The 26,080-nt window shown below is 33.8% G+C and overlaps 1 protein-coding gene across 8 annotated transcripts in view; it reads left to right on the top strand.

Moving 5' to 3' along the window:
* Window positions 1-26,080, top strand: part of Col11a1 (collagen type XI alpha 1 chain) — a 189,704-nt gene that overhangs the window by 50,249 nt on the left and 113,375 nt on the right. For 3 of the 8 annotated variants that reach the window (XM_040752004.1, XM_040752002.1, XM_040752003.1), the window contains exons 6-16: window positions 2,996-3,121; window positions 10,621-10,773; window positions 10,960-11,052; window positions 12,712-12,966; window positions 13,465-13,527; window positions 15,506-15,547; window positions 16,231-16,293; window positions 17,929-18,003; window positions 19,033-19,116; window positions 21,626-21,682; window positions 24,810-24,863. In XM_040752004.1, the coding sequence (XP_040607938.1) occupies window positions 2,996-3,121; window positions 10,621-10,773; window positions 10,960-11,052; window positions 12,712-12,966; window positions 13,465-13,527; window positions 15,506-15,547; window positions 16,231-16,293; window positions 17,929-18,003; window positions 19,033-19,116; window positions 21,626-21,682; window positions 24,810-24,863 (1,065 nt within the window). Of the gene's footprint in view, window positions 1-2,995; window positions 3,122-10,279; window positions 10,397-10,620; window positions 10,774-10,959; window positions 11,053-12,711; window positions 12,967-13,464; window positions 13,528-15,505; window positions 15,548-16,230; window positions 16,294-17,928; window positions 18,004-19,032; window positions 19,117-21,625; window positions 21,683-24,809; window positions 24,864-26,080 lie in introns of all 8 variants that reach the window. The other 5 variants (XM_040752005.1, XM_040752006.1, XM_040752007.1 and 2 more) reach the window with 5 other exon arrangements.

The following is a 26,080-nucleotide window of genomic DNA, read 5'->3' as shown; positions in this document are numbered from 1 at the left end:
ATGATTAATACAAAACACTTGGAAATATATTCTGGGAAAATAATACTATTGGATTTTTACAGAAATTTCCAGTTTTTACCTATACTATAATTTATGGCTAACCATTAAATACTAAAATGGGAATTTATAGGGGAAACACTAGCAACACTCCATTAGAGAAGTAAAGCCCCAAAAATAGAATAGTAAGTGGTTGCAAAAACAATATGCCTCTCAAAATCCTATTTAAAAATAGAATTCATATATGAGGCACTAAATTTTCTGGGTTTCAGCAACTAAATAAGGAAGTTGATAATTTGTAACTCTGGAATGGATGTTAGGTAGGATTTCTCAATTTGTTCATTTGAATTCAATTAAAGGAACTCAGAAGTCCAGACAATTGGGGAAGATAATTTGGAATTAGAGGTCCTAATTAAGACCATTGGTGAAGTTATTCCTCAGTGTATTGGTTGTGGCCAGGGTTGCCAATTATTGTTTTGTGGGCAACAGAATAAAGAACTGTGCATTCAATGTTCCCCTTTTATTCTTGGTGAATCTTGATCTCTAGCACCTACTGTGTGCTTGATTGATGAGTTTTGGTTCATCAAATGCTGTGAACATATTTTAGGTACTTTCCTGCGTTTATTTTAAGCCTGCCAAAAATCAGTAGTCAATGACATAAATCATCCACATATTTACAAACTATTGCAAAGTCACACAGAAAAATGTTTATTTGGTCAACTTCCTATACCGTTTGTGATATATGCAAGTAAATATTGGAAAAGTTAATAACAGTATGACCATTGAAAGTCCCATCATATTTTTACTTGGATATTAACTGTACTTGCTGTATTTCATGTTTAGTGGAAAATATATTAGTTTTTTTCCTCCTTATGTATGTACCACCTGAACATACATAGAACATACATATATATGTTTGCTTAAAGGACTTTTAAAGGGATCAAACTAATGAATTTAATAGCAAAATGAAGGTTCCTTGAGGTTCCGTGTACTTGAGGTCCCTGATATAAATGCAGTTTCTTGAATAAATGTAACATATTCAGAGTTCAGCTTCCTTCCCTCTGATTATAAAGAACTGTGTGTAAATCCAGTGAAGACCTAAAAAAGGTCCTCGTAATTCATGTATTGCTGACCTTGAGCCTGTGCAGCAAGCTTGAAGACTTAATTTAGTAGACGTGCTCTAACATTCAGGAAGCCTTCTGAGACACTTGAAGGTTCTAACCAGTTAGCATGGCAAATATCAAATCCTTGTTCATCACCATAAAATGGAACTGATAATTCCATGTCCAAAATAAAGAAAAAAATACAGTGTTACAAGCAAGCAGCAAATACCACAAAAAACCAATAGGCCCTGACACAGTTTTCACCTAAGATGTTCAACTTTAAACTAAAATAAAATTATGAATAAATTAGTAGCAATACATGTATACACATATATAGTATAAATTTCTCTTGACCTTTCAGAACAAAGATGTTAAATTAACAATTGGAATGCTGTATACTAGCCCATCTTCAAGCACATATTTTTATATTATGTATTTTTATTATTTTTTAGAGAATTTCATATAATTTATTTTGGTTATATTTATCCCTACTACTCTCTTACATGTCATATATGTATATATATATTTAATGCATAGATAGATATATTACATATGTATGTTGTGTACATAGTTCTTTTTAAAATGGTAATAATGTATAACTGTGTGCATTATCAGGAGTTATATATATTAGTAGAACATATAAACAATTAAGTATATTTAAAAATCCTAATAATCAGTAGGCACAGATTGGTGTTATTAGATCTTTGCGTGTCTCATTGGGTCAAGATACTGGTTGCCAAGCTTCATGACTTGAGAGTTAAATCCCCAGGAACTAAAACATGGAAGTGTCCCAAGAGTTTTCCTGCATGTATACATTCTTCCACACATAATATTTACTTATATTTACATAAGTAAATAAATAATACAAGAAATGAAATTTTATTATCAAAAAGACAGAAAATAGCTAATGTTAAGGGGATGTGGAGTACATTTAGTTACTGTTGGTGAGACTGTAAATCAACCTAATCATTTTGGAAAATGTTATGGCAGGTTTAAAATGAATTAAAATAGAAATACTGTGATATACAGAAATCCCAGTATTGACTGTACTTTCAGAGGAAAGGAAGTTTGTAGACCGAGCAGTAATGAAGTTAAGTTTATGTCTTGTCTGTGACAGTTACTTCTCTCAATGTCATGATCAAGTACTTGGCATGAGGGATTTAAGAGAAAAATTTATCTCAGCTCACACATTGATGGCACAGTCACCTACAGTTGGGAAGGCACAGCAGCAAGAGCTTCAGGCTATTGGTTTATTGTGTTCCTATACAAGAGAAGAGACCCATGAGTACCAGTGGATGCTTGCAGTGAATTTTCCTTTTGATTCAATCCAGGGCCCCATATCCATGTTGACTCATCCCAATTTAGTTAATCCAATAGAGACTTTCTGGAAGATGTTGCTAGAGGGATTTTTTTCCTAAGTGGTTATATGTCTAAATATATTGATAACCAAATTTAACCATTCAGTGTCTATAATACTGTGTTCAATATTTTGTATGTAATACTTTCTCAATAAGCATATATTCATGACTAAAGGGTGGAGAACATTGAGTTGCTATTGGCGAGACTGTAAATCAGCCTAATCATTTTGCAAAATGTTATGGCAGGTTAAAAATGAATTAAAAATAGAAATACTGTGAGATACAAAAATCCCAGTATTGACTGCTTTATAATGATGTCATAAGTTGTTTATTGGTTCTTAATTTTCAGACATTTATATTTAGTGTTCATACTTTCATCCAGTCTTAGGTAACTATAACACTCATCTTTATAATGATACACATTTAAGTAATTTGTCCTCTTTGTACGTTTAAATGTAGGCTACTGTGATCTCACAAACATGAGGAAGACATGTTTGTTTGCCTATGCTGACTATCTTTGGGTCTGACTCTTTGCAGGGCGATATTCAGCAGTTCTTGATCACTGGTGACCCCAAGGCAGCATATGACTACTGTGACCATTATAGTCCAGACTGTGACTCAACATCCAAGGCTGCTCAAGCTCAGGAGCCACAGATAGATGAGGTGAGGATGAAGGATAAAGGGGGCCTTCAGGTCCAGAGGTATGGCTGTGACCTCCATTTAAAGAATACTTACTCAGTTTTAATTAAACTATACTTTTAATGGAGAGTCTGAATATTTTGAGGAAGAATTTATGCAAAGTTAATTTGTTCTTTTTCCTTTTTTGTGATTAATTATTGATTGCTATATTTCAGCTCTTTGCTTTAACCAGTCAATACCATTTGCTGTGGGGAGAGTACATCTTATGATGTGGTAGCTATTTGCCATCTTTTGACATTTCATAGTGAACAGAAAAGACACTGAGATTGGTATTGAAGATTTTAGGCCTATTATATAATCAAAAGCTTACTTATTTTTTAATTTTCTAAAATACTTCTTTTCTCATAGGAAAATGCAGAAATAAAATAGAACATAGTTTGTGCTTTAATTTGTATTGAAAATATTGATTTTACCTTAATAAAATGTAGAACACCTTTGAGATGATATAATTACATTTCCTGCCTTCCTTCTCCTACTCCTAAGCTCTCCCATGTACTCCCCACTCTTTTTTCAAATATATCTATACAACCTGATTACTCCCTAATGTGTTATTTGTGTGACTAAGTTTTCAGGGCTAAACACTGGTACTGAACTCCAATTGATATACTATTTTCCTAGATGACTATCTTTTTCACATTTATTTTCTGAAAACTAAGAGATTACAATTGTGGAAGGGTATTAAATTTTGAGAACAAAATTCTATTTCAAAAATAACTCAAGTATTATGTATGTTATTTTTAAAAACTACATTATTAGTTGCAAAATTGAATTTTAACTACTCACAATAAATGAACATTTGATTTGTCTTATTGTCATAACTGATACAAAATGTGTTGGTTTTTATAACTCAAAGTTGCAAAATTTTGATGATATTTCAGCTTGTAATATATCCCTTTGACTTCTGTTGTCCCAATCTTTCCCACAATTTAACATTAGCATCCTTTTAAAGAAGGGTAAAGTCGTAAGAAGCCAGTGAAAGAGCTAAGAAAAATTGCTTGGATCTCTCCTGTGTTCAATTTTCAAGTGCCTTATTCTTTTGTTTCTTTATGACTTATTAATATGTGTTTGGTAATTTTGACAGAGAAAAACCATTAGGTTAGGTTTACGTTTCTATAGCTGTTAGGTTAAAAGTATGTCACTAGTTCTTTGTTCAAAAACTAATGTTATTTATTTGGTATCTGCCACTTTCATAAGTAAAATAAAATCTGTTTCTTATAGCAAAGAAGGTACTCCGCTTAGTGGAAGAAGTGACACAGATGTTCTGTGAATAATGATTGGCAGTGTGTCACAATGAAGTTTACTTTAAGTTTTCCAGGAAGAATTGACTCTTACCCCCCCTAATTTGCTACATTATGTTTGAGTGGAATGAACATTCTATATGAGCACCAAAGTTAAAAAAATATGCAGTTTTTATAATAATTTTAGATATTAGTAATTACACTTGTCATCATATACTGAATGTGTTTTCCTAGTGAATTTTCAGGTAGTCTGCCTTAAAAATATCAAAGCAATGCTATCTTCTCAAGTCTAAACATAAATTGTAATGCGGAACATGGGTCAGAGCATTGCTTAATATTCCATTAATAATTTTTTGAATTTACATAGGTAAGCTAATTCAAATATTTTATTTTTTTCTAACTATTTTTTAAAGTAACATATCTAATCCATTCAAAATTCAGTTGTGTGTGCATTTGCCACAGTTATATTCTTATCATTGGAATGACAGATGTGCTCTGTAGATAGGTTTCTGTTCAGTGCTAACATCTTTACTCAGCAGTGAATTTAAATTTCCCTGATACAGCAGCATAAGTGATATTGAGATTATGTCTCTTTGGGATATTCTTACCTTGTTAAAGTGTCTTCCTGATTTATATGGAATTATAAGAAATTAGATACTGAAATTCTGTAATTATGTATGACTTCTTATGTTGGTTTTTGGGACCAGGTTTCTCTGTGTAACAGTACTGGCTCACCTGCAACTCACTCTGTAGATCAGTCTGGCCTTGAACTCACAGCCTATTTCTGCCTGCCTGGTGCCTGAATTAAAAGCTTGTGCCACCACCACCCAGTTTGTATTATTCATTCTTAATGTGTCATACATGGTCTACTTACCTGTAAAAATGAAGCAATTGACATTCTTCACTGACTAAAATCAAAGCTGAAGCAAAGAGGAAAGATGATTTTTAATGAAAGACTATTTGAGAAACCTGGCTTCCTGACATGGCAGTCTCCCACCATAGTTATGTTAGTGCCTGTTGTCAATGACAGTTCTTGTCAAGGCACACGTTTTTATGGTTGCACTATTCTTTGTTTTTTCTAAACAAACACGTAACGAAAGAAAAATTTCAGAAAACTCATCTTCTAGCTAGTTCCAAATTTCTCCTGGACTACTGATGGAGTCAAGTTTAATTTATTTGTCATATCATACTTCTGTTTTTGTTTTCATTTATTTTTTTATTGAACATAGATTCTCTTCTCATACTATACACCCCTATTATACTTTCCTAGATCTCTACTCCTCTTTCCTTTCCTCTTCCCATCCTCTTTGGATCCATTCCCCTTCTACCTCTCATTAGAAAAGAATAGGTCGCTAAGAGGTGAGAATCAAACATGACAAAATGTAATAAAATGAAGCAAAACTGAAATTGGACACCTCCACCCAACAAAAGGAAAAGAGTCCCAAGACCAGGCATAAGTGTCAGAGATCCACTTGTTCTCACAGTCGAGAGTCCCATAGAAACACCAAGGTATAAACCACAATCTATACACAGAGGACCCGGCGGTGACACATGTAGCCATGTGCTTGCTGCCCCAGGCTCTGTGAGCTCATATGAATCTTGCTGAGTTGAACCAGAGGGACTTGTTCTCCCAGTGTCAGTGTCCGTCATCCCTTCTGTTTCCCACATCCCTCCAACCTCAGCCTATGGGAGACTACTAGAGTCCCAAGTGGAGAGACCTGATTGAGACCTCCCATTTAGACTCTCTCTCTGCATAATTTTGGGCTGTGAGTCTCTGCACCTGATCCCATCAGCTGCTGGAGGATGACTCTCTGATGATGGCTTGTACAGGAGAATATAATTGGAAGTAATTTTATTGATACTAATTTTTGTTTTGTTTTGTTTTGTTATATTTTTTGTTTTTTTTTTGTTTTTTTGAGACCAATAATTTTTGGTCTTACCCTAGGTCCCTGGGCTATTTAATCTCTGATTCTTGGTCACCCAAGCAGTGATATATTTGGGCTTTCTTTCATGGACTAGGTCTTAACATCAAACCAGACTCTGGTTGACCACTCCCACATGTTCTGTTTCACCATTGCTCTAGCATATTCTTCAGGCAGGACATATTGTAGGTAAAATAGTTTTGTGGCTGGGTTGGCTTCCATGCATCTCCTAGCCTGTAGAATACCTTCCAGTAACAAAGAGACCAGAACATAGGGGTGAAGGCTCCATTCAGACTTGAACTTGACCACTCCATGTTCAAAGAGTTGTATGGGTGTAGTCCTCAGCAACAGGGCCCCACTGTTAGTTTTCAGGAGAGCAACCCTTTGTTTCAGCAACAGTCTGGATTATTTGGGGATCTCCCTGGGATCCCTTTTGTTAACAAGTCAATACAACTCAACCCAAACCCACTATTGGAAGCTTTGTCTGCTTACTAGAGTTAGGCAGATGTGACTGAATATTCCCCACCTCTAGGAGTCCTCCATAGGATCATCATCACACATTCCAGGAGGCTTCCACACCACCACTAATGTGCTCTCCAATTCCAGTCATGTATCCCCTCACTGTCTCCCTCCATCATATCTCCCCATACACCTGATCTCTCTGGTCCCACATCTACCCACCCCCATTCCTTTTGTAAAATATATTTTATTTTCCCCTCCCAAGGTTTAAAGGTTTCATTATATTTATTACAACTGCTTCTTTTCTATACCCATTCTCTGCACATTTTCAAAATTAGCGAGAAGTGAAAAGTAGTCTCCAAAGTATGCTATACAGCTTCATGTGGAGAAAGAATCGTATCGGTATACTAAACAGTGCTTTTTTAAAGAAGTGACTCAGCAGACAGAGAAATATTAATACAAGGAAGTGCAGTCCTTTTGATTGACTCCTGAGTAATTCTCTAAGAAAGTTGTGGTCCACTGCCTGAGGAAGCATAGTCACCAGTTCCTTCACTTCCCCTGTAAGCATCTGGCATTCTTCATTTGCGGAAATATCCAGGAGTAGAGAGAACTGTGAAGACTGGAAGACATTTCTTCTACCAGAAGAAACGCGACATATATTAATTACTTTGATAAGCGCTGACAAACATTGACAAGTGCATCTCCAAATCCTAGAACTTAGCCTAAATGTTTTTATTGATCATATTTAAAACTGGTTTTCATTGTTTTACTGACATTTCTTTTAGTAGTTTATAATGTACAATTTGATTACATTAAAAACTGTGAACAGTAAAGTAATCTGCAAATATTTCTTGTTTTTCATATTTTATTTCAAGCCAGTGATGAATAGTTATAGTTATTCTCACATGAATGATGGTAGCTACAGAAAATTACTCTTTGGTGCATCGTTCTCTTTAATACATATTATATAAAATATATATGTATATGTATATATAATCCTATATAAAGTATATATATACATGAACAGTCTGTTATATAAAAAGTAGACACATATATGGAAAATCTATATATAAAGCATATATTCATGTATATAAAGAATATATATATATTTATTTCAATATATACAGTCTACACACAAGTATATACATTACATATATGCTTTATATAAACACTCCATGTATATGTGTACATATATATATTTATATATATATATATATATACACTTTCTAGATATACATAGACTTCCCATATATGTATAGATATTTACATATATGGAGAGAGAAAATTTTTCCTAATAGTTGTAAATATTTTATTTAACTTATTCAATTAAAATGGTATTTTAATATGCTGTTTATACATATCCTTATATTTTATTAAATTCTAAATAATATCTACTAATTTTTGTCAAGTTGGTATTTTGATTCTTACCAAACTCTAAAGGTATTTTTGTGTTCATATTTCATTATTATCTTTGGCTACATCATCTAGAAAAATTCTCAGAGACCGAGGAAAGGTAACTATATACCAGGTTTGCAGACTTGCCACAGGATCAGTTTAGACATGTCTCATAGTCTGCCTGTGGAACTGCATTTGTTTGCATTGCTGCATATACTAGAGCTTAGCAGAAGGTACTGTGATCACAATTTTCCAAATGGTTTGTCGTCACTAGTTACTTTCCTGGAGGATTGGAAAGAATTCACTGACAATCAGGAGATGCTAGCAGAGGAGCAAGTTTTAGCAATTACAGTATCTGGGGAATTTTGTAGATGCTGCCTTGTATTATTTTAGGTATAATATTTGGGGATTTAAACACTGAGTTTAGCTCTTAATTTGTATATACTGTATAATCTTAGTGTAGTTATTCTGATTAAAAATATAAATTGAAATTTTCAAAAGACAGCTTTGTGGATGAACACACTGTCCTCCCATCATTCCATAAATAGGTTGTGGCTGTCCTCAGGAAATAAACTTGGTACCCAATTAAATTATTAATGCAGAAATATCTAAGGGTAAAATATTGTGAATCAAGTTAAACTATTTTAAGATATGTAAACATTGAGCACTAAATTCAGTAAAAAATAGTAAAATGATGGAAATGATTTATTAATTGATTATACCTAATTTTGAAAATGTAATGCTTCAGCAGTTCTTGTGTTCGCTTAGATTTTAGTTTAGAGAAGTAGTTCTTAACCTGTGAGTTATAGCCCCTTTAGGAGTCAAATTACCCTTTCACAGGGTTTGCCTTAGACTATTGGAAAACATTGATATTTACATTATGACTCATAACAGCAAAGTCACAGTGATAAAGTAGTAACAAAATAATTTTATGATTGGGGGTCACAACATCACCAGGAAATGTGTGGAAGGGTTGCAGTGTTAGGAAAGTTGAGAATCACTAGTTTAAAGAAAATGAGAGATTGGGAACAAATCTTAAGTTAACTATATATACAGTCATATATATTTCATGCTTTTTTTTCAATTTTCCCTTGATAGATGTGAAAATTATCTCACATTTTCATGAGACTGCTCTCCATGTTTTTCTGTTTTTGTGGGTTTTTTTTTCTTGTTTTTGTTTTGTTTTTCAAGACAGGAGTTCTCTGTAGCTTTGGAGCCTGACCTGGAACTCACTCTGTAGACCAGGGTGACTATAACTCACATAGATCCACTTGCCTCTTCCTCCTGAGTACTGGGATTAAAGGTGGGTGCTACCACTACCTGGCCAGGCTTTATTTTTCATCTGGCCATGTTTGTATTTTTCTTCATGTTACTTATTGAAGAAATATCCTTATTGAAACACTGTCTGTTTTTATCTAATTTTCTTTTTTTCTTCCTTCTTTTTAAAATTTAAGTTAGACACAAAGCTTGCTTCACATGTCAATCCCAGCTCCTTCTCCCTTCCCTCCTTCCCTACCCACCCCACTAGGCTCCCCCAGTCCCCCACTCAATCCCCACTCCGATTCCCAGGAAGGGTGAGGCTCTCCATGGAGGATCTCCAGAGTCTGTCATTTCATCCAGGGCAGGGCCTAAGCCCTCCCCCAAGAGTCCAGGCTGAGAGAGCATTCCACATTATTGCTTGTGATTGAAGCCAATGCCTGTTGAGTGCTTGCCTACTTAGCTGCAGCCCCAGAAAAATTACTATTTTTATAAGGAAACATTTCACAGAATATTTATTACATATAAAAATTAAGGTAGATATTTAACAAGTATGTCCAAAACTATAAATCATATCTTTGAATTAATATTTAATGTTTAATAAAAGTTTGAATTATTATTCAAAACTTTTATTATTCCCACAGCACTAACCACTTGCTCTTTTCTTAGACTGCTTAGTGGATAACTCTGATGTTGTCAGCTTCTATGTACAATAGAATAATATTCTTGTTTAAAACCAGATCTCTCTTAACATTTACTTTGAGTAAAGGTTAAGCAGATGATATCCACTCTGTCAATAATATTACTTGCAACTAACCAAATTGCCTAATATTGTTTCCTTTGTGACATAGTATGCACCTGAGGATATAATCGAGTATGACTATGAGTATGGGGAAACAGACTATAAAGAGATTGAGAGTATAACAGAGACACCCACTGTCACTGAAGAAGCAGTAGCCCAAACAGAGGTAAAACCAACTGCCTGTTGTGTGTGGTGTCCTACTCTTTGTCCTCCCTCATATTCACCCCACACCTGTCGTTCACTTCTGTGAATTAAAAGTATATTTTATTTGACAGAGTCTGCCTTGAGGATTGCTGACCATTTTCCCATTTGCACTTCCTCACTTTTCCATGGTCTTTGTTTTCTTTCTCACTGCATGTTTTCCATTCCATCTTTCATGACATTTTACAGAAGATGAAATCCAATTACACAAAGAAGAAGAGGACAATGACCACTAACTCAAAGAAAAAGTCTAAAAAGTTCACATCCCCCAAATCTGAAAAATATGCATCCAAGAAGAAGAAACGTTACCAAGCTACAGCCAAAGCCAAACTAGGGGCTCAGGTAGCCAGAAAAAGCAATCAAGATCTGTCCTAGATGAGATGGAAGATCTCTGATGAGTCTTAGTCTTAACCCAATTAGACCAATTCCAATTTGGCTAACACTTTACCTCATTTATATCATGGTTTTCACCTACAAGAGGTTACTTTACAAATTTCCTAACCCTCTTTCTTCTCAACTTATCATCAGGCAAATATTGTGGATGATTTTCAAGACTACAACTATGGAACAATGGAAACTTACCAGACAGAGTCTCCTAGGCGCTTATCAGGATCAAATGAGGTAATTCACTTAGACAACAATGATCACAGCGTAGCTTTCTAAATGTGTGATGTATTTTGATGGATTTCCTTGGAAAAGTATCCCAGTCCCTGAGAACTTTGAGTTGTCGTTCTTAGAGAAATGAGGTCATTGGTTCATAATTACGAAACACTTTACATTTACAGTGGATGCCATTTCAAGACTTTCATGACACTTTGCTTCATGCAAATACTATAAATGTCAAACTGAATTGACTGCTACCATTTTCTTTAATTCTCCTACAGCTGAGCAAGCCTTTGTAACATCTTACAAAGAGTGTTCACAGCATGATCCTTCCAGGAGAAGAATCCTCTGATGTGAGAATTGTATCAGCAATTGATACAATTTGCAATTATTGCAATCATTCATTTTGATGACAGCAAGCATTTTAGCAAATGTGGTCTTAGACTTCATAGTTACTTACATTGTAAACTTTCCTTACAATATTAAAGTTAATTATGATTAAAATAATGCTGTTTAAACATTCAATTGGTTTCCATGAAAGTGTTCCAAGTTAGGAAGGTCTAATTAGGTCCTTTTAAATTTGATATTGCATGTAAAATATGAAATTTTATGCTCATATAATAACAATCAGCAAAAATTCGGTTTAGTATTGTTAAATTTTCTGCTGCCATTCTTTATATTATTATCATCAGTGAGTACTAGAGTAGTGAAACTAATTAAGTTATTTGAAACATATTTGTCCCAATAGAATATAACTATAATACAAACATATTGTTTATAGTTGTAAGCATTTAGGGTGTGTAAATAGATTTTAACTTGACCTAGTCACAGTCCTGTCTTATGAGATGTTACAACAGCTAAAGATGTTGACTTTCTTGTCTAAATTCATTCTGGTCTATTTCTTGAGTGCTAAGAACATAATTACATCATAGGTGAGATGAAACATATTTGCAGAAGCACGTGTTTCATATTTAAGAGTAATATTATCTGATTGTTTGACTTTGTATACCTACTACACTAATGTAACAGGTATGCATAATTTTCCATATTGCTTATTATGTAGTCCATACTTCTCTATTATCTATATTCAGTTAGTCTTGTAACAAATTTTTACATGTAACTCAAAGGGTGACAAGGAAAATTGTTTAATTTTTAACTTGATTACAATCATAAGGCATGATAACATCACTTCCTTATGTGAACAACATTCTGAATAGATAATGAAAAAAAGTTTTAAGGTATTGGTACTAATATTTAACTGAGTGAATAGCTAATTACAAGAATTATCTTTGTAACATATTATCCAATATGATGTGAAAACTAAGCAAATATTCAGCTATATACATAATTTATTTGTTCCGATCTTGTGCTACTAATAAGGTCTCATTAAGGAACAAGTTTTCTTAAGTGAGAGTAAATACACATGTTGACTTCATGTGAATATTTGCAGTCGATGCAGAAAGGCACTTTGAAAGAAATATTTCTTTGTACATATCAATGTATGTACAAGCTTATTTCTTTCAGTGGTAGTGAGCAGCCTCTTCCCAGGCTCTGTTCTTGCTTGATTAGTAAGCTCTCTTCCTGTCACATGCCATTAAGCTGTAGTTACAGATGCTTGCCTTGCTTTGCTAACAGTAAACTTCATGTTCTCCAATTCCCTGCAACTTAAATGAATAGCCAAATCCAGTTGAAGAAGGTTTTACTGAAGAATATCTAACTGGAGAGGATTATGATGTCCAGAGAAACATTTCTGAGGATATTCTATATGGAAACAAAGGAATAGACGGCAGGGACTCTGATCTGCTGGTAGATGGAGATTTAGGCGAATATGATTTTTATGAATACAAGGAATATGAAGAAAGGACAACAACTTCCCCTAATGAAGAATTTGGCCCTGGTGTTCCAGCAGAAACTGATTTCACAGAAACAAGCGTAAGTCAGTATGTGCCCTGCAAGTGTCTTATCTGGGGATGCTTCTGTGTTCATTCTTATGTGTTTTCAGGCTGTGTCTTGGATTCTCACTACGGTCTCCATTTGAAAGTACTACAAATAGAATTGTACCCTAAATTTTTCATCAGTGATAAATTTATATAGTTTTGTCATTATTTTTCTGACTACTAGCTCTTTTTAATTTAGATTCTTTTCTACACTTGATTTGATGACATTTCTTATGTCTTTGAGCACTTTTGTGGCTTCAAATGCACTTAACTTCCTGCAACACAAATTTAAAGAAGCAACATTTTGTTCTTAGTTAAACAATGTTGATGTGTATTTGGCAGTATTGAAATCATTAGCTTCTTTTAAAAATGATCACATGTTAAAAGGTAGCTTAAATATATCTAGAGGGTTAAATTACTTTCTGGCAAAAATTGAAACATTTCCTCATCTATTAAAATGTATTTTGTCCATTTTTAATTTGTCACTTAATAGATAAACGGCCATGGCGCATATGGAGAGAAAGGGCAGAAGGGGGAACCAGCTGTAGTTGAACCTGTAAGTATGTTTAATGCATTTTAAAGATTGCTATAACTGTTTAATTTGTAAACTACTATTAGCTTAAGTCATTATGTATGTCCATGCATTTTCAATAAAAATGATACTGTTTCTAACTTAACACAAGTAGGTGAGCTGGCAATGACTTTAAGAAGCAAGTTTTCAGTAAAATAAGACACTTATCTATTTATGGAGTTTTGGAACTTGAAAGTGGCTGACATTTTTTCTCCTCCAATTCTCTTACTTTGCAAATCAGAACTTGCATATCTTTCTCCCTAGTTTCAAATGTGTAGTGGTTGAGATATAATGACTTCAGCTCTTTTAACTTCAGTCTATGATTTTACTATATAATTTATATAAGTGCATTTTTAGAAATGTATTATTTGGCATATGTTGTGATTGTTTTTGCTACTTTAATTTTTCGAGGGGCCCGCCATCTAGCTCACAAATAAATCACACACAGAGGCTTATTCTTAGCTGTGAGTGCCTGGACCCAGCTTGGCTTGTTGCCAGCGATCTTTTCTTATCTTTAAGTTATCCCATCTACCTTTTCCCTCTCCGCTTTTATTTTTACTTCTGTGTATCTTACTTGCTTTGTTACTCCATGGCTTGCTGTGTAGCTGGGTGCCACTATTCTTGCTCTTTCCTGCTTCTCACTTCCTTTCTCCTATTTATACTCTCTGCCTGCCAGCCACACCTGTTCTTGCTCCTGCCTCACTATTGGTCGTTCAGCTCCTTATTAGACCATCAGCTGTTTTAGCTTGGCACATAGCACAGCTTCACAGAGTTAAACATTTGCAGCATAAACAAAAGTTACACACCTGAAAATAACATTCCATCACAGGCATGCATTTTTTTTACATCTGATCCAAAGTATATCATGCAGTAATAAAACAGACTGAATAGGCATGGAATTGAGAGAGAGAGAGGGAGAGAGGGAGAGAAGGAGAGAGAGAGAGAGAGAGAGAGAGAGAGAGAGAGAGAGAGAGAGAGAGAGAGAGAGAGGGAGGGAGGGAGGGAGGGAGGGAGGGAGGGAGGGAGGGAGGTAATGAGGGAGGAAAGGAGGAAGGGAGGAAGGGTGGGAGGGAGGAAGGGAGGTAGGGTGGGAGGGAGGAAGGGAGGGAGGGAGGAAGGGAGGTAGGGAGGGAGGGAGACTGATTTATGGAGAGTGAGGTGGACAGGAGTGTTAAGGAGGGTACTGGTGAGTGTGGTCAGGATGTATGATGTTATGTGTAAAATTACAAGACCAGAATATTCTCAAAAATATTATGTTTACTTGCACTATTATGTGGAGTTTTGTGTATATTACCCCAGATTATTGCTCTTTCTGTTTGTATTAATTCTATGAACTGTTAAGATACTGTTAAGGTGTATGGGTTTTCTAGAAGAAATTTTAAAAACCACAATTTTAATTAACCATTGACTTAGGAAAAGCAATGCATGAGACTTGGGAGTTGTGTGTTTACCTGTTCACTTCAGATACATGTTATTCTTTCAGTAACCACAGAGAAATAGAGTTTTCTGGAATTAAAGTGTTTATTTATCATTTCCTTTCATTGTTTTATATTTCAATTCATCAGATAAATTTATGAAGCTCCTGTTTTTATTTTGATATTTTTGTTGTTTTTATTGTTTTATTTTGTTTTGTTAGAAATTATCAAAGTGCTAGTGAAAAGATTGGTCAGGCCTTTCTGCTGTACTCTCCACAGAAGCATTAAGTATATTCTGTCTCTAACATATTCTTTCTCTTTCCTAACATTACTTGTCTAAATAACTATCTTTCTTCCAATTAGTCTACAGGCCCTCCGATATCAATAATTATATCTTCTATCATTTTAGATGGTTTCATTTTGCAATAAAACATTTTTTCAGTGGTTCATATACTAGGAATTTAGAATTTACTTTAAAATTATAAAGTGTAAAGTGATCTGATAGTCAGTGGAAAGGCTAAAGCTTACATGGCTATTTTCGCTTATAGGGGATGCTTGTTGAAGGACCACCTGGGCCAGCAGGACCAGCGGTATGTAAACTTGATTGTTAAAATTACTGATATTAGTATTCCCATTATGTAGTGAATAGTTTATAATTTAGCCTGACTTGATTTATAGAGGAAAACTACCAGGTTTAGGAGCTGGTAGTCACCTATCCTTCATTTGTCTGTAAAATGATACTACTTACAGCACTGAAGACAAATTTTGAATTTTTTTCTTTCTTCATTCATTTTCTTTGTGCACATGTATATGTGCATGTGTGAGTTATGAACTTTTTGCCATATAAATATATGACATTGATGGATTTAAGTGGTAGCAAAAACAAAATATTAAAATGCTGAAAAGCTAAATGCTTCCCTGTTCAACTTTGCAAGCACATTTTTGAGGTCTAGCATTATGAATAGCCATTTCTTCAAGAGGAGCTGGGGAGCAGCTTTCACAACAGCAACTTTCATCAGCATACCCTCTTCCTGTTTCCCTTGGCATCTGCTTCCACTCTGAGCACAGCCTCATAGTGGAGTAGTTGTGCGGGATACAGAACTGTTTCCTATATGTTGTGTTTTCACAAGAAACTAAATAGAGCAGTTGTTTTGGAGTCAAGTGTATATTTATAAAATATAAATGAAGCACCCTTTGATTTTTAGGGGAATTCCTTTACTTGAATACTAATGAGTCAGGAAGTTGCTTCTGATGCTGTTTTGTTTCTCTGCAGGGTCTAATGGGTCCTCCAGGTCAACAAGGCCCTTCTGGGCCCCCCGGTGACCCTGGTGATAGGGTAAGTAAAGCAAGGATGTCACATTAAACTGCACAGCACTTGGACTTAAATTTAGTTTAGTCTTCAACTTACCATGGTACCAGTCTTCTCTAAGTAGAGAGGAAGTGAGAATTCTACAAATTCGAGGTTGTGCAGCCATTTACTTAACTTTTCAGACATGTTTAGATGGAGATAAAGAATTTATTAAGAATTTTTAAAGAATTTATCCGCAACATGATTAATAAGCCAATTTCGTTGTCAAGTCCCCTTTGCACAGGAACAGTTAGCGTAGACACGAGTTTTCAAATTTGAATTTAAGACATTTGTTATTGATATTCCTGTCGATACCCTATTTTTAAATCCTCATCTATATAATTTCATTGGATGGAAATGCTTATTTTTTATTTTTTAATCTACATGGGATGTGTATGTGATGTGTGCATTTATGTATCTGTATTCACATGCTTGTTAGCACATATGTGTTTGTGCTGAAAGTGTGTATATATGCAAATATGTGTCAGCTTGTGTATAGGACTGTCAGATGTTGATGGCAGATATATTTCTCAATCTCTCTCCATCTTATATTTCGAACAAGTTTCTCTAGTTGAACCCAGAGGTTGCTAGCCAGGTTGACCAGGGAACTCCCAGGCTCTGCTTCCTCCAGAGTTCTAGAATTTTAGGCCAGTAACTAACATGCTAGTTAGGCATTTGTGTGGGATCAGAATATTTGAATTAAAATCCTCAGGATTGCTTGGCAAGTACTTTACCCAATGATGTATCTTCCACAGCCATCAATATTGCTATTTATTTTTAAATTAATTTTAATTGAGTTTGAATTGCATCCTTTATATCTTGTTATTAATTTTTAGAAATGTATCATTCTTTTACTAAATATAATTAGACTGTATAAAAGTAAGTTTTCTATTACTGAATGCTTATGCTTATATACTTCACAAATATGTATCATCTACCCACACATGAATTCATGTATCTTTATATATATATGTATACACACATATATATATATATTTGATTCTCAATGATCATATATAGCTATGTTTTAAACATATGCAACTTTCAACATACATGTATATGCATGCATACACACATTGAGTATATTCTGTTTTCAGCATATTTTTAAACACAATTTTAAGACAAATTAGTAATGACAAAACTCAATGTTAGTCTTATGTTAACCTTAGTTATTATGCTAATAAACTAACTATTTTGAAGGTAATATTTAATTTAATATAGCTGGAAGATACACTTAAAACATCTATTTACATATTACATGATTATTGCCTAAATGTATATTAAGTAATACTTAAACAAATTTGTTTAATTATGTTTTCAATTGTTGCAATTGAACACTTTTTCTTCACACTGATACACCTCCAGAATATGTAAGAAGACTTCATTTACAATTGTAAGCTGTAAATCAATTTTGAACATAATTGGCATTATACATTGATCATACATTAGTAACTATGCTTTATTTGAGTTCTTTGCAACTAGTACAATGAGATTCAATAATGCCTATGTATATTTGCATAAAGGAGATTAACTAACTTGGAATGGACAGGTGCATGTTCAGCAATTTCAGACTCCCTGCCATAATTCATTGCACTAATTACTTTTGTCTATTTCTTTTCCTAGGGACCCCCAGGACGTCCTGGCTTACCAGGGGCTGATGGTCTACCTGGTCCTCCTGGAACCATGTTGATGCTACCCGTATGTTACAGAAAGTGTTTTATCAAGATATTTTCATTATTGTGATAAATCTGCTCTTTATGTAATGTAACTAAAATAATACTCTAGCTGAATCATTGAGTAGAAACATTTCTGAACGATGGGAATATAGGAAAACAAGGACCCTTGAAAGTAGGTGGATTTTAATGAACAGAACTCTGGTAGATAAATATCTATCTCTACAAAAAACCAGTTTTAATTTCTGATTATTTTTCATTTGGCAAAATTTACACAATCTTTCTAATCATGTCGGCAATCCTGGATTATGGATTACCATTAGGTTATTTAACACATTAGTATACGGTTTCCCCTAATATTGACTACCACTGAAGTTTTTTGAAGAATCTAAGTCCTTAGTGTCATCATTACTCAAAAATTATTTATCTTAATATTGAGTCTCTTGTAAAATGTATTGTTTGCCTCACAGCTATGGAAAATGTTTTTATTAGGTTTAGTAGAATAAAATTAAAGGAAATAATTATGTGGATTGGAAAATTGACTCAAGCTACATTTTAAATAAAAAAATTAAGGGAGAACATAAGAATTTTATGTAGTAATAAAGAAAGCAGATGCTCATGGTAGATAAGGGAGACATTTATGTTTCCTTTGTCTTCTTGGAGACTCCAGAAGTTTTGATCAGCAGAACAGAACTGTATCTCTAAATTTTACTGAATTTATTATACTTGAAATTCTTATGAATGAATTTCTAGAGCAGGAAGCATTTCCATAGACTAAATAAGGAACGACATTTCAAAAAGAATAGAAATAAATGTAAAATTTGAAATTGGAAAGTGATTTATTTTTGCTTTGAAAATGACAGATTGTATGATACAGTACTGTGTGAGGTAGAGGAAGAATTGCACTCACACACATATATATGCACATATATCTCAATATGAAGTGACTTTGGTAAATATTAGCTTCTTAATTGACTTTCAATCTAATGGTTAAAGGACCTAATTCCATAAATTTGCCAAAGGCCAATTTTGAGCTTGCCTTATCCATCCCTAGTTCCGCTATGGGGGTGACAGTTCCAAAGGACCAACCATCTCTGCGCAGGAAGCTCAAGCTCAGGCAATTCTTCAGCAGGCTCGGGTAAGACAACGTTAACATGTGTTCACATGATTTAATTCTGTATCAAATCTCAGTGTGTAGGTCTGCAAAATGTGTTTCTAAACATCACATGGAATTTAAATGGAAAAGTTCTGAAAGTATATTAATCTTTCCAGTAGTGATAATTGCTAATTTAATATTAAATAAAAGACCTTGTACATGTAATTCTGACAATATCCCACCAGGACATAGAAACATTCTATTCTTAACAGAATATCTAGTATTCCTTCTCCTTCACATCCTGATTTTTCTCTAATAAGGTGTAAGCCGATGATTACAGCAATAACTATGAGAACACAGTATGAAATTCTTTTTGAAAATTAGCTTTATAGCAGTTAGGTTTTACATAGGAAAATTCAGACAACAAACAAGAAGTTTTATAATGTCTTTGTCCATATGCTTCTAGTTATTATCAAGGAAGAAAGCAAGTGTAGTATTTTGGATTGTTATGGATATGATAACTTATTTGTATCATGTCTAAGGGAATGTTTTATTCACCACCATAACTTACATATGTGTAAAATACTGAATATGTAGGTGAAACTATTAATTCATTTCTAATATTTATTCCCTAATGACTATTTCATTTGAAAATATTATTTGATTATTTGATGCTTTGGTGTCGTCTGCCTTATTTTTGTGCAGGTTTTTAGCGCACCGTCACGTTAGTTCTCAGTTCATGTTCTGTTATATTCAGAGATCACTGCCTCATTGTGTTCATACACTGTTTCTGTCCCTCACTATCTTTCTGCCTCTTCTGCCATGGTCCCAGAGTGAGGAGAGGCGTGGTGTAGATGTCTCATTTACAACTGTAAACTCTTCAATCCCTCTTTCTCTGCACACTGTCCAGTTGTTGGTCTCTGTGTTAATCACCTGTTGCAAAAAAGAATGAGGATTGAGAGTTCACTATTGATCACTGATATCATCACTGCAGTATAATGATGTCTTTACAGCCAGCTTATACTAGTCTCCTTTTTAATTTTTTTTTAAATTTAAGTTGAAAACAATAATATTTTATATACCAATTCCAGTTTTCTCTCCCACCTGTCCTACTCCTCTCCCCACCTCACCACCTATCAATTCCACAGAGAGGGAGGCCTCCCATGGGGAATCATCAAAGTCTGTCACATCATTAGGGAGGAAACTGAGGCCCTCCCCCATATATCTAGGCTGAAAGAATATCCCTTCATAAGGAATGGGCTCCAAAAAGTCAGTTCATGCACTATGGATAAATAATTGTTCTGCTGCCAGTGGTCCCATACACTGCCCATGCCTCCCAGTTGACACCCACATTTAGGGAGCCTAGTTAGGTCTTATGCAGGTTCCCCAGCTGTCATTCTGGAGTCTGTAAGCTCCCACTTTCTTGGGTCCCTTGCTTCTATGGGTTTTCCCAGCATGGTCTTGATCCCTTTGCTCATCACTCCTCCCTCTCTACAATTGGACTCCAGGAGTTCAGCTCAGTAATTAGCTATCAATCTCATAGAGGAAGGGCTTTAAGGTAGCCTCACCACTATTGCTTAGATTTTTAGTTAGGGTCATCCTTGTGGATTCCTGAGAATTTCCCTAGTGCCAGCATGATTAGTCCTCTTAACCTGTTTTAAAAGCAAATAGCAAGATTTTTGAATTGCATTTTTCCAGATTTAATCTCAAAAATTAAGATATATATTGTTCAAACCTCTTGGTGAATTAGTGGTAGAATTTTAAAGATCTTACTGATTTAGGTTCATGTACTTTTATTTTATGATTTTTCATATTTTCTGTTACAAGGTTGTTTTGGAAATGCACATTCATATTTCAGTCATTAATATATAAAATAGTACACTAATTTAACATCTTTCAAGTATTTTTCTTTGCTCTGTTTTCCAGCTTTTCAAATATCCTAATTTAACATTTCTGGTTTTTGAGTCTAACGATAATGCATCCTTTCAGTCTGTTTTGTCTGTATATAACAAATATATGAATTGCATAGTACTAAGTACAAGATTCATTTAAAAATATTTATTGCCATAAAACTTTCTGCCCAATTCTTCATGTTACTAGCTCAATTTAATAATCTTGCCTTTCCTAAAATACAACTAGAAAAATTTAAGTGAAAATATGACTAATTGTTCACCTAATAAATATCTTCAACAAAGATTATGCCTGCACAATGAAGACAAAGAATGCTGTAAATTTTGTGAGTTCACTTCATAGTAAATATTACTAAACATGCTATTATTTTCTCTGAAATCTATTTTGGTATTTTTTAACTGGTTAAAATTTGGCAGTATAGTATATAAAACTATATAGTGTAACAGTGTGAAACATGACTGAAAAATAAACAGGATATTCTATCTAGTTGAATTTCACCATTGAGTATACTTTTCCTAGCATGTAGCTATTATACCTTTGTTTGTTATGTAATACATAAGACAATCCTGTCCAAATAACTCTTGTGTTACCATATATTACTAAGCAAGTTTTTCTGAACTTGGTGAATTTTATCTTTTAGATTGCTCTGAGAGGCCCACCTGGCCCAATGGGTCTAACTGGAAGACCAGGTCCTGTGGTAGGTTACATAAAATATATTTTAACAATTTCCTATTTATATACCTTCCCACTTCATACCTCATGATAGCAAACCTATTATATATGACTGATATTGACTCATTTTAAAAGTTTTCAGTTTAATTTTTAATAATTCTAATAGAATTTTTATTATCAAAGCTCCCATCAAATTAGATTAAAATATGTAGTAAAGTCATATATCTGTTAATCAAACTATATTTAGAATTTATTTTCATTCCATTTAATTATTAAAATGTAATTGTAATATTACATTTAATTCTTGAATATTATTTATTAGACTTTTCACTAAAGTTCATTTGAAATCTTTGATAATTATTGTGCAAATATTTATGCTTCATTTTATTGAAAATATTTGTTATACAACATATTTTGGTTAGTTTCTCTCCCTCACCTGTTCTCAATTGTTTTTCACTTTAGTCCATTTTCACTATTTAAGACAATTTTTAAATTTAAATTGGTTTTGTTCATATTTCTCCATTCCCTCAGGTGGAAAGAAAAAAATTAAAGTATCTATTTGCAGATGAAAAGATAGAATATAAAAGTGACATTAAAAACTCCATTAGAAAACTCCTATAGATGGTAAACACTTTCAACAAAGTATATGGATGGAAAAATAAACTCATACAAAATTGTACCTCTCCTATATACAAATGACAAATGAACAGAGAAAGAAATAAAGGAAACAATACCTTTTACAATAGCCTTAAATAATATAAAATATCTTGAGGCACCTAACTAAGGAAGTGAAAGAGGTGTGTGTCATTAACTTCAAGTCTTTGAAGAAAGATATTGAAGAAGGTATCAGAAGATAGATCTCCCATGCTCATGGGCTGGAAGGATTAACATAGTAAAAATGCCAACAAAACAGACATATTGATCAATGGAAACAAACTGAAGACTCAGACATAAATACACACATCTATGGACACCTGATTTTTTTATAAACAGGCTAGAAATTCACCTAGGAAAAGAGACAACATAGCATATTCAGTATATTTTCTCATTGAGAATATTAATATGACAGTTAGTTTTGTTGATGACTTTTATGTGTGCCTTGTTACAATCCATCCTGATTATTCAAGCCTGCAACCCCAGGTATTCAAGAGACCATCGTAAGTAGATTGTATGCTCATTTCCTGGGGTTATATGGCCAGCTTCAGTTATGTAGGAAGATCCTGCATCACAATGAAAGAGTTAAGGAGCCTAGAGAGATGGTTCAGTGGTTAAGAATATTTACTTTTTTTCACGAATTTCTCAGGTTTTTTTTCCCAGAGCATGTAGGGTTGGAGCAATATCTCTAGCTTCAGATCTGACAACTACTTCTGACTTCTGGTGTACCTGCTTAGACAAGTGCATTTGAACACAGAAACACACATGTATAGAGAAAAGTAAAAATTTAAAAAAATGAATATTTTTTTAAAAAATTAAAGCATTGACAAGAGCTGTATATATCTGTCAGAGTTGCTGCTTGTCCAATGAGTATGAGGCATGTGTGCAATTCCTGAACTATAATGACTGTACATTAACTAATAAATACTTATATATACATATATTATAATAAAATGAAAGTGCAACTATTTTCCATGAAGTTATAATTCCTTTAACTAAATCTTAAAATTGCATGCTACATATGTTTTGATATATAGTCCTGTGTTAAATGTTATGATTACATATTCAATATACCTTTAATTATACACACTATTGAGCAGAATATCAATGTTAATTTATTCTTACAGTTCTGCTTTTTTAAACCCAAGAAATAAAAAAATAGTAAGCCACTTAACAAATAAATTTGATTTTCATTTTAGTGATACAAATGTATATTCACATTGGGGAAATGTAACATTTTACAAAATTTTGAGATAGAAGGGAAGGTAGAAACAATATTCTTGTTCATGATCTTTCCCATCAATTGTGTGATATTTTTGGTTACATGTAAGAGAATGTACCTACAGTCTTTTTTTTTTTTTTGGTTTTTTACGAGACAGGGTTTCTCTGTATTGTTTTGGAGGCTGTCGGTTCAGCCTGGCCTCGAACTCAGTAACTACAGTCTTTTGATCAATAATACATATGTACAGAGGATATAATGTGACCAATTAATTAAATATAAACTGACCCCTCTATAATTGTATTCAGTTTAAGGATTAATAAAAAATTCAATACAAATCTTCAATTTTTAAAAGGAAATCAGTTATAAGACTTCTTTGTTAGAAGCTTGGAAGTGATCTCTATAATTTAAAAAATTTAAAAATGCATTCGACTTGACTGCACAGCTTTCCTGGGAGGCAGAATAGGAGTTACTTTACGATGAAGCCACCAGGGGGCCCTGGAAAGCTGCTTTCAGATTTTGCAATTTTTACTGTGTTTTATCTTGTTGTAAATCAGTTTAGTAGAGTGTATAGTGATTTAAATAAATCAGAATACATGAGGTAAGTTACTGTAGCCATATTAAATTTTTACATTCCAAAGCTTTCAGAGAGTATGGATGACCTAGTATGTGTTCTTAAATTCTACTCCTTTATAAAGCAATTTATTTTTTCCCCTCCAGTTAATCTACCGGGCCTTCATTGTGCTGTTGAAATTATATGAACATTTGTAAACTTTATGTGCTATAATGATTCATTTTTATGGGAAATAATCAAAACAATATAAGGGAAATATGTTGACATTAATCCACAAAATTATAGTGAAAACAACAGCATCTTTCCCCAAACAGTTTATGTATATAAAAGAATCGATTTTGTAAATTCCTTTCGGTGTGAATGAATTCAGTGTTCACCATACACTGCCAGTTAGAAGGTTACTCACTCCTTGTTTATCAGGCGACATTTGTTACAGTAAAAACTTTAAAGAAAATTTCAGTATGATTTAAGAGTTGGCTTCCATTCATTTGCGAGTGGAATATAGTGCTTTATGTGCAGTCCATACATTGGCATGCACTTGCTATGCCTCGAGGAAGCACACCAGCACAGGACTTGAACAGGTCATTACATTAGTAAGATCAAGCTAATTAAGGAAACATGTTGATTTATTTTGGTTGAAAGTAGTGAAATAACGAGTTTAGGTGACATAAATTAATTAGTTTTCTGTTTTACTTTTCTCTTCAGGGGGGTCCTGGTTCAGCTGGAGCTAAAGGTGAGAGTGGGGATCCAGGTCCCCAGGTAAGAAACAACTTGCTTTCTTGCTTATTTATCATTGTCTATATTTATGTAGTAAAGCTGTTGAAATGTTGAGTAAAGAGTGCATTTACGTTACCTTTAAGCCAAAAGCATGGTTTCCAAGTAGACGGTTGGTTTTCTGTTAATTTGCTAATTAAACAACTTTAAAATGTGGACCTACTCAGCTTGAAATAGATGGCCCTTCCAAGGTGCTATTAGTTAGAGAAGCAGTTGCATCTGTGTTACAAGGTTCTCTCCTCTGTTCTGGAGCCTATGATTCTGCAGACAGTAAACCTAGTATATTGTCTCATGAAGATTGCTGAGCACACTCAATGTAAGCTAATGTTAGACCTTTGTGTATTAGATAGTATGTAGATACATAGGTAGGACCGTTATATTGACAGATTACTTACAGCAGAAACAGGAAACTAAAAACAGTGTTATTTCCAAACAGACTCATTTTTAAAAAATGAAAATGATGCATGATAAACTGAAGAAATATAAATTTACACTGACTGCAGGAGTTTTGATTTATATATCCTCTTATTGTTTTCCTTTCTTGAGGTTTTTGTGTTCATACTTTATTCCTAATAATGTATTTTTATGTCATTCTTATACATGTATATATATTTGTAACATTCTCCATTACATTCTCTACATATTCTTAACTAGAATTAGATTTATTTAAACATGAGAAGGTGTAATAGAATCATAGTCTACTATGTACCTTTTTAACCATAATTAAGATAAAATACTCTATAAATCTAAACAATTTTCTTTTAAAATATTTTATAATGCTTTGTTATTTTTTTAAGAATATCAAATGTGGTATTTCAACCATATTTACTTCCAGCTGCTCTTCCTAACATATCTCATGCCTACCCCTAACCTGCTACCACCCACTAGCCTGGTGTCCTCCCTTATTAATTTTTCTTTTGAATAAAACATTTAGTAGCTTGTACTGTTCATACACTCATAGTGATAGGGCCATCCACTGGAATATGGTTGAGCTACAAGGAGCTATACTTTTATAGAAAATGGACTCTACCTTCCCACAAAGTCCTCAATTAAGAGTAATGGTCACTCCATCCTAGAATGTTGAATGCTTTATCGTGTGCAGGCAACCAAGCTGCTTTGGTTTCATGAGCACAACATTCCTACTATGTTCAAAAGACACCCATCTATTTTATATTGCCCTTTTGCACTTAGAACCTTGTTTA

The sequence above is a fragment of the Mesocricetus auratus genome, unplaced genomic scaffold (assembly GCF_017639785.1).
Source record: "Mesocricetus auratus isolate SY011 unplaced genomic scaffold, BCM_Maur_2.0 Super-Scaffold_100009, whole genome shotgun sequence".
Taxonomy (NCBI): domain Eukaryota; kingdom Metazoa; phylum Chordata; class Mammalia; order Rodentia; family Cricetidae; genus Mesocricetus; species Mesocricetus auratus.
The sequence above is the reverse complement of the archived record's forward strand: the minus strand, read 5'-3'. Positions and strand labels throughout refer to the sequence as shown.